The sequence below is a fragment of the Neoarius graeffei genome, chromosome 18, assembly GCF_027579695.1.
Source record: "Neoarius graeffei isolate fNeoGra1 chromosome 18, fNeoGra1.pri, whole genome shotgun sequence".
Classification (NCBI taxonomy): domain Eukaryota; kingdom Metazoa; phylum Chordata; class Actinopteri; order Siluriformes; family Ariidae; genus Neoarius; species Neoarius graeffei.
Window position 1 is genome coordinate 56,742,716 of NC_083586.1, and position 9,789 is coordinate 56,752,504.

The following is a 9,789-nucleotide window of genomic DNA, read 5'->3' on the forward strand; positions in this document are numbered from 1 at the left end:
GATACACATTATTGTTAAATTCTGTTGCTTTTCTATGTTAAATCTATGTAAAAAATGTGTTCTATAGCATCTTTAAATGTTAAAATCTCAACAGCTTCAGGGGGCTTGCAGCGCCCTTGACCCCTGCTGATAGTTTCTTACATTCCTCTATTTTTTTCAATTACTGCTGGGATCCCTGTCCCTTTTGGGCGCTCTTGTTTTCTGTTAGAATTTGGTAAAGAAAAAAATAAATATATTATTTACCAGCTTAAGGTCGGTCCGTATGATGAAATACTGTGACCTCGGCCCAGAGGGCCTCGCTCAGTACTTTCAAGACCTCGGTCACGGTATTTCACGATACGGACTGCCTAGCTGGTAAATAACACACGCACATTTTTGAGAGTTAAAATCAACCACAAAGTTGGCATTGGAGCTGCCCCGCTGAGCCAGCCAGCCCCGAGTGTGTGACGTCACAGCGGTTAACTGGTTTTAAGGCCGAGGCCTTTGACAGCTATAGACAAGTCATATAAATAATTTTTGGTGAAAGTAAGAAATACCGTTACTGACTTGCTCAACTAAGACTGATTTGACTTCATTGATTGTGGGTTGACTCTCATTAAAACAGGATAGGTGTTATAACTTATGCAACATACATGTACATGCATGCATTTTCACTGATAAACCGTAAAAGGCTAATTAAATAATCAGATGAACTGAGACAATCACATTCTGAAGCAAATTAAATAATCTTATACCGGTAACTTAAATACACAATACAAGTTACATGTATTAATCTAAATGCAGGTAAACAACATGCCCTTTTTTTTTTTTTTCAATCCAAATGCGAGTCAGAGCTTACCCGTCTGTGTTCTCGCTTCTTGAAGGCCGACCTTGTGTCCGATTGTTTTAAAACAATCTGACTTTCAGTTGTTTGTTCAGTTCTCTGTTCATTCGCTGCTTCTACGTAAGGGCGAGATATGGCTGCTGAGGTGAGCATATCCAGCGGAGAAATCAGATGGCTGGTCCACTCATTCTCCATTTTCTTCATACTGAGTACTCCGCCATTACTGCTCGGCTCAGGCAATTACTAAAACCCGGGACGGGACATCACCGGTTTTAACAACAACCATGGGGAGGTCACTGCCTGAGCGATAATGTCACGTTCCGTCCCGGGTTTTAGCAACAACCCTCGGCTCACACTCCGGGAGAACTGGTGCAACTGAACTTGGTTTCCTTTTCTTGTAGTTTTAATTGTTGGTACTGCACCCTCTTTCAATACGGGCTTATAGCCAACACTCCTCAACAGATCAGAGGTCTCGTACGAGTCTTCAGTAAAATGTGCAGAGCGGAGGAGAGACCACTTCGTAGCCGCCCAATGTGCCTGTGAACTTCTCGCAAAATGCGTCCAAATCTTTGCAGTTTGAATATTCTTGGGTCATGACTGCAATGTGAATCCATCTTCTGTTGTGTTGCTGCACCCGCCAGCAGCACATCTACGTGTCATGGCGATAAATTAGCTCAAAATGGAGGATCGGAGATGCGGTCAGCTGTGTTTTAGTATAGCGGAAATGGCGATGAGACCGATTGCCTTCCTGCTGTGGTGGTACGGACATCAAGGTCCTTCACTCGGACCGCTACCTATATGAATCATTTTAATTGTAAAAATTACTATATTACATTTATTGTTAACGCTTAAAACTATTCCTGTGCCATTCTTGAGGTCTCAAGGCATTTATAAACAAAAGTGAGGTTATGGTTCTGCGTATCTCCATTTAAGAATTTCCTTATATTTCTATATACATAAATATGGTAGAATGCAGCCTGACAGAGTTTATTTATGTGGAAGCTTAAACTTGGCTCAGAATTGAACCAGCATTGTTGAGAAAGACTCAACGCTGACTTTAGCAAGCTGCTGCCTTGTACTGATCATCTCCTCTCATTATCTCTAGCCGCTTTATCCTTCTACAGGGTCGCAGGCAAGCTGGAGCCTATCCCAGCTGACTACGGGTGAAAGGCGGGGTACACCCTGGACAAGTCGCCAGGTCATCACAGGGCTGACACATAGACACAGACAACCATTCACACTCACATTCACACCTACGGTCAATTTAGAGTCACCAGTTAACCTAACCTGCATGTCTTTGGACTGTGGGGGAAACCGGAGCACCCGGAGGAAACCCACGCGGACACGGGGAGAACATGCAAACTCCACACAGAAAGGCCCTCGCCGGCCACGGGGCTCGAACCCGGACCTTCTTATTGTGAGGCGACAGCGCTAACCACTACACCACCGTGCCGCCTGTACTGATAATTATAAGATTTAAGTGGAAGTAAAAAAAATTGGGGGTAAACAGAGCGCCTCCTACAGGATCCCGTGTCAAGGGTTCCCCCGGGTTCTGAAAAATATTCTCCTTTTTTTCTTTGAAAAATAAAGTCCAGTAAGTATTCACTTTTTCTGAGCCTGTAAAATTTTATTTATTTATTTATTTATTTATTTATCGAAGTGGACTTGATAACCAAACCGGCCCAATTCAAATAATTTGTACGGATACAGTTAGGCCTCTCCATTACATCTAAAATTTGGGCTCCACTCCAGACTCTAATATTAAAAAAAAAAAAGACTTGATTTTGGACGCACTGTGCACCATCAAGCTCAAATAAACCTCTTTAGTTTGAGCTTATTTTAGGTTATTTTAGCAGGAAATTATTCAAAAGCGGTATTAGGACTCCCTTTAGCTTTTACTTCAACACAAAACTTGATTTCCAATTGAACAGAGTCGAGAAAAATCTGGGAACAAAGAACACTGAAGGAATCTGATTTTCCTGTCAGTTTACGAACCGAATGCAGAATGACGCCGCGGTTTTCATCGTGTGTGTGTTAGACCAGGGGCGTTTCTATTCGAGCTATTGAACAGACTGGGGGCTCAGTCAAGTTTTCCTGTGGCTTGTATTTTTTATTTTTTAAAGGAGATCGATAGGCATAGATAGGTTTGGGAGGTTATATCTAACTTTACAAGATATTAATCACCCACACACATTCAAAGGTTGAGATCTTTATTAGTGATTTTCGCGCTGCTCTTTTTAAATTTGTCGTTCACTTCGGTTTCTGTCTCCTCCTCATCATCATCATGAACACCCATAATGTCTCAGGAAACTGACGCATGTGTCAATTGACTTAATAATCACTCGTAAAATTTATCCTCAGTTTAATAAAAATGTATAATTTCTCACTGACGCATCTGTCCTTTAGGACCACAGAGACACCAATTCTAAGCTAAATTATTATATTACAGCATTCAAAATCCCAGATGACATCAAAGTCAGGTGGTTTTATATTAATCTTGGGTTTGTTTGTTTTTTTGAGGGTGAAAATACCCGGGGGTTATAGCCCTGAAACATGGCTCCCTTCAGTCGCTTACTGGCTGACAGCACTTTCACTTTGGCGGTTGTTTTTTAAATTTAATAAACCAGCTCCTGTATTACTGACGCTGCCTGATGTGCTCTGGGACGGTCGGGGCTCTGATGCCCCTTTTCCACCAAAGCAGTTCCAGGGCTGGTTCGGGGCCAGTACTTAGTTTGGAACCGGGTTTTCTGTTTCCACTGACGAACTGGCTCTGAGGCCAGAAAAACCGGTTCCAGGCTCAGCAGTCTCAAAAGTAGCCGGTCACCGGCGGCAAATCGCCGACTATGGCTTGTTATGCCGCCGGCTATTGTCAGTCGAGTCACAAAATTTAATATTAAATATTTCTGACAGCAAAAAAAGTTGTGAACATAAATTACATCCACTATGTCATGCATGTCCGTTGCCACATCAACTGTGTTTACATCCTCGACACGAGTGCAGCCATTACTGCCGCCTGTGTTGCCAGATTGTGTTTACATCCTCGACACGAGTGCAGCCATTACTGCCGCCTGTGTTGCCAGATTGTGTTTACATCCTCGACACGAGTGCAGCCATTACTGCCGCCTGTGTTGCCAGATTGTGTTTACATCCTCGACACAAGTGCAGCCATTACTGCCGCCTGTGTTGCCAGATTGCGCGTTTTCCCGCCCAATTTGGGCGGTTTTAAGTGCATTTTGGCGGGTTTTGAACATATTTTGGGCTGTAAAACGTCAGCAGTATCTGGCAACATATTTTTTTACTTAATACAAGAAATTAATGGATGCCAACGTTTTTGCCAAAATGGTATTTTATTTTCCATTGTTTAGGCAGCTTCAGCATCATACTGTGAGATTCTGTTCAAATTGTTTGTTTTTTTTTCTTCTATGAAGCCTGAGCCATTTATTTTATTAGTTTATAATTATTGTTTAATTTAGTCTTCAGGAGAGACTGCCTGCACACAGTACTAGTATTAATAGTGTTTTTTCTTACATGAAAGCTGAGGCATTTATATTCTATTTGAAGGTAACTTCATGTTGTGCTGTGAGGTTCTCTGCACTTTAACTTTTGAACCAACAGGAGCATTTGGATAAGTAAAGCCTATTTTTCTGCATTTTTGTAGTCCTGGTAATCTTTTATATTGGTAAAGTTGTTTATAGGACCATTTCTCAGTGTCTGTTTTTTTTAATCAATAGTTTTTCAGTAATAACTTAATATTTAACATATCACTCAATTTTAAACAACCCCCGCGCCTCCCCCATAGTCTCCAAAATTTCTGTGGGAAACACTGGCGTGCGTAACAACGCTAATCAAGCTTAAGCTAGACGACCCGCCTCAAATACCCGTCCCGGGTAAATGTTATCCCAATTTTAGATGGGCTGTTCCAAACCATCCCGCCCCATGAAAAATTCGTACTTGCATATCTCTCTATCTCTCTCTCTCTCTCTCTCTCTCTCTCTCTCTCTCTCTCTCTCTCTATATATATATATATATATATATATATATATATATATATATATATATATATATATATATATAAGGTATTAGGCAGAGACCCGTCCACCCGTAAATTTGACGGGCAATTGCCGATTTCAACGGGCAAGTATACACACAGACGGATACTGAAACGGACAATAATGCCGAAAATTTTCGCACATGAATACTCCCACATGTCATCCGATAAATCCAGTTATGTTCCGCCCACACACGGACTGGCCATCGGGAGTAGCGGGAGTTTTCCCGGTGGGCTGGTGGTTCAGCGTGGGCCGGCGGAGAAAAAAAAAAAAAACAGTTGCGCGCTGGCCTTTAATATGATAAGCAATGTTAACAGTTTCTTTAACAAACTGTTAACATTGCTTATTACAGTTGCGCGCTGGCCTTTAATATGATAAGCAATGTTAACAGTTTGTTAAAGAAACTGTTAACATTGCTTATCATATTAAAGGCCAGCGCGCAACTGTTTTTTTTTTTTTTTTTTTTTTTTTTTTTTTTTTTCTCCGCTGGCCCACACTGAACCACCGGCCCACTGGGAAAACTCCCGCTACTCCCGATGGCCAGTCCGTGTGTGGTTCCGCCATCATTTACAAATCGTAAGAAACACAGTTTAATACGAAAAATACTGAAAACTTGAAATGAAAAATCAGAATATTTCATCGTTTCCGCCATTTTGGCCCGCACTGAATCTTGTAACATGCGGACTGAATAAATCGCGAATTCTGATTGGTCGAAAATTGCCAAACACCCTGCGTTGTAGTTTCCTCTTTCTTGGCGGGAGAACCGCATTTTTTTTTGCTGACTCACTCTTCTGGATCAAGATGAATCCCAACAAACGCCCCAAATTGAATGTGACAAAAACTGATTCGTTTTTCCACAAAAAGACAGAAAAGGTATGTGTGATACATTGATTAACAAGGGGGGTTCATTGGGGTATGGTAAAATAGAATACTGTTGTTTTTTTTTTTTTATTAAATACTATAACTAGATCAAAAGATTATATACAATTCATTGTTGTTTATTTTCTTTTCACTTTTGTTACCAAATCAAACACCATACATCTGATACATTCAGGAGTGAAACTGAAAAAAATACAAAGTAAAAATATGCAATATTTCTGATCAAAAATTACACGCCATTTCACCCTGAAAATGTCCTAGAATGCAGGAAATGAAGTCTAAATTTCAAAAATTTTCTGGGGGGGCATGCCCCCAGACCCCCCTAGAGGGACTTCGCGCCTGCGGCGCTCGTCTTCGCACCTGCGGCGCTTATCAGGATTATATTAAATATTATTTTTGACTGGTAAATTTCTTTTTCTGCCTAATACCCTATATATATATATATATATATATATATATATATATATATATATATATATATATATATATCCCTGCACGCTTTGCGTGCATTATGTCTGCCGCTGGCAGACATTTTACCATTTTGCAACCTGCTGTAAATTATTTGTACCCTGCTATTCTCCCAAACTTTGAAGCCCCTGCAGTCTAGCACCAACTCTCTGCTGGGCCAGAGGAAAGAACCGCTTACGTCAGCGGGGGGGCGGAGTTGTTAAGACCAACAACAATAGCAAGACCGCTAAAGGTTGCCATTTTTAAGCGACGAGAAGCAGCAGCTGTACAAACGCGAAGTCATCCATTATTGTTGTTGTTGTTGCTGCTGCTGCTTCTTCTCCGTGTTGTTGTTGCTTCGATGTTCACTCCAAGGTTTATGCAAACGGAGCGACGTAACTGACGTATACAGCGACGTAACTGACGTATACAGTGATGTAATGACGTGGCTCCCCTTAGCAGCGCGAGCTATGGAAAAGCAAACTGGTTCTCAGCTGGCTCGCAAGTTGAACGAGTTGTGAACCAGCACCAGCACTGGCCCCGAACCAGCCCTGGAACTGATTTGGTGGAAAAGAGGTATGAGTGTGCCTCCCTAGTGGCTGTTTTGGCCCTTAAATCATCTTCAGTGCTTGAAGAAGCTCGCTCAAAAAAAAAAAAAAGCCCTTGATCAGCTTGGACTGCGCCGTTGTTTTGGTTCACGTAAAGGGAATTACACCACCACACCAGGCCGATTTAAGATGCACTGCACTTGGTCACAAGCTTGGTGCTCATTTGGTCATTGTGTAGTTTTTTTTTTTTATTATTATTATCTTTATTTTTTTATATTGGTTACAATAACACCACGTGCTCATTGTTTACACTCCAGCTTCCTGAAGTCTGCTCACTGGGGTTAGATTTCAGCAAACGGCGGGATCTGTGGAGGGATTTCTAGAAAAGATGACTTATGATAATGATCACGAGCACATTCGTCACTGTGACGACGGCTAGTAGTTTTCTCTGCGTCACTGACGGATTATGTTCCTCAATGACGAGTGTGACGAGCGCCAGCGGGAACCCTGCTTTGTCAATCCAAAATGTCCTCTCTGAAAAACACTCGCCGTATCCGGAGGTGGTAATTTTTTTTATTTTTTAAGAAAATCATTCTCTCTTGAATCCAAATACTGCTGTGAGACACACGTGGTTGAAATGTGAGTCTGTCGAAACGCGTCCTCTCCGGAAAACCACAAGGGTTATGGTCACCGCATCAGCTGTTAAACACATGTTTATACAGTTACCACCATGTACAAACACTGCTGCACAGAACGTGCTGGAAAGTTTAAGATCGCATCCGTTTCAACTTTTTTTTTTTTCTCTCGTTTGTTTATCTTCCTCTTGTGGACTGTAAGAAAGGGTGGTCGGTTTTAGAAACGCCGGATCTGCTGCCATGTTCTCATCACGGTAACACATCCAGTCTACATCTGCGCTTCAGCTCTGATTCTGCAGCTAATTTCCATCTCAGAAGGTCACTTCTGGCAGCAGAGAAACACAATCTGAGGTTTGATTTTTGGATTATCGTGGACCTAAAAAGTAAACCCTGATTGTGAAACAGCCGGGATATTATCATCTCTGTCCGTAAGGCCGTGAGGTGGTGTCCGTCCATCGTCCACAATTCCGTTAAATCGTATCTCCTTCTAAATCAGTATCAGCAACTGGACTTGCTTGAAGATTCTTGAAGACGTTTCGCCTCTCATCCTAAAGGCTTCCTCAGTTCTGTCTGACTAATAGGGAGTATCAGGTATTTATCCTCTCATCTTCAAGCAAGTCTAGTTGCTCTCTTCTACCAACCACAGATTACTATGTACCTGGATGACTGAGATTCGTCACCAGATATGTTTCTATGCACTTTGGGATGAGATCCCGTCGACTGGTGCGGGAGTATGAGAGGACTTCCAGAAAACTGGCAGACATCTTAGCCAGAGAGGATCGTTCATTTTTGTCAACCTGGAACGACCATCACTGAACAGAGGTGGGTGTCTATGACATCTTTTATCAGCCACCTACAATGCAGCCATCAGCATTCTGATTCGGATTCTATGATGATCCATGAGAGGATAAATACTGGATACTCCCTATTAGCCAGACAGAACTGAGGAAGCCTTTCGGATGAGAGGCGAAACGTTTTCAAGAATCTTCAAGCAAGTCCAGTTGCTCTCTTCTACCAACCACGGAGTAAATGCTAGTTTGCGGGGCAGCACCGATATAAAATGGGACGTCTGAACGCTACAGGGGTAGACTCGCTACGCGTGAGGAGAGTTGATTATATACGGGCATTGCATAATTTGCATCCTGGTATTTTGCGCTTCCAAAATGGCGAACAACAACAGAACTGCGTGTCTTCATCCACGTTGTTTTCCCGGCGCTTGGTGATGCCATGACAACCGGGAAAAGGAAGTACATTTTCACGCATGCGCATATTTCATTTCCGCATTATTACTATCGTATAGCACGGTCGCAAAAACTGCCGTGTGAACGCAAGTGGGGCTGCACCGGTGCTAACACGCTTCTCTCTAGTAAGCAGGTTTGTGACGTGTGAACGCTCCACAAAATTTACACCGGTGTAAGATATATTGCAACAAAATACATCAGTGCAGCATCGATGCAAATATGTGCCGTGTGAACACCCCTTAAATTAAGGCATAGTTATCAGTGTTGTGGGACCAGGCCCATATCAACGAAATTTTATCTTGATGTCCTGTGTTTTTGTTTTTTCTTTCCCCTCTCTTCACAGGTTCCCCGGTTTCAAAGAAGTGCGTCTGGTCCCCGGAAAACACGACATCGCTTTCGTGGAGTTTGAGAGTGAAGCCCAGGCCGGAGTCGCTAAAGATGCGCTACAGGGCTTCAGAATCACCGCCACGTGTGCCATGAAGATCACCTACGCCAAGAAATGACCCTACACGCGTATACGTGTGTAACATGAGCATTGTCGGACTGAAATGCAGGCTTGCTGAATGAATCCTGCGTCCCATCATGAATGATTTTGCTCAATTTGTGGGGTTTTTTTTCTTTTCATGTTTGTTTGTACAGGATTTTTGTTTTAAAAACTATCAGTGACCAAGGAGTTGGGCATCGGGGTTGGTTTTATTTTATGTTTGAATATTAAAAGACTGTTCCACAAAAAAAAAAAAGTGAAAACAAGCTTCATCTTTTCCTGGGGGTGTGTTTACTTCTGCAACCACACAACACTGATCCTGGTGCTTTTCAGTTGTTTGTCTGGCATGCAGAATTTTATCCTGTATTTTGTTTTATTTAAAACAAACATGAACTTTTTCTTCTGCTAGATGATAGTGTGTATGGAGTCTGAAGGTAATGATACACAGGGCAACTTTTTGGGCAATGTTTCCGGCAATGGGCAACTATTTCAGGCCACAGCCAATCAGATAAGAGCAAAGCTGTTGCCAGGGACACACACTGCAAAGATGGACACTGAAACATTTGCAGGGCCCTGTACTACAAAGCGGGTAACTTCGAGAGTAACTTGATCACGTGCAGCGTAACTTCCCGATTAACCCATACTACGAAAGTTGGCTATGTTCAAACCGAGGTATGCTGCCA

The 9,789-nt window shown here is 42.3% G+C and overlaps 1 protein-coding gene across 3 annotated transcripts in view; it reads left to right on the forward strand.

The window, feature by feature from the left end:
- The window catches only part of snrpb2 (small nuclear ribonucleoprotein polypeptide B2), a 48,558-nt gene extending 39,189 nt beyond the window's left edge, over positions 1-9,369 (forward strand). For 2 of the 3 annotated variants that reach the window (XM_060899566.1, XM_060899565.1), the window contains exon 7: positions 8,966-9,368. In XM_060899566.1, the coding sequence (XP_060755549.1) occupies positions 8,966-9,125 (160 nt within the window). In that variant the 3' untranslated portion in view covers positions 9,126-9,368. Of the gene's footprint in view, positions 1-8,965 lie in introns of all 3 variants that reach the window. The other variant, XM_060899567.1, reaches the window with a different exon arrangement.
- Positions 9,370-9,789: the final 420 nt, after the last annotated feature.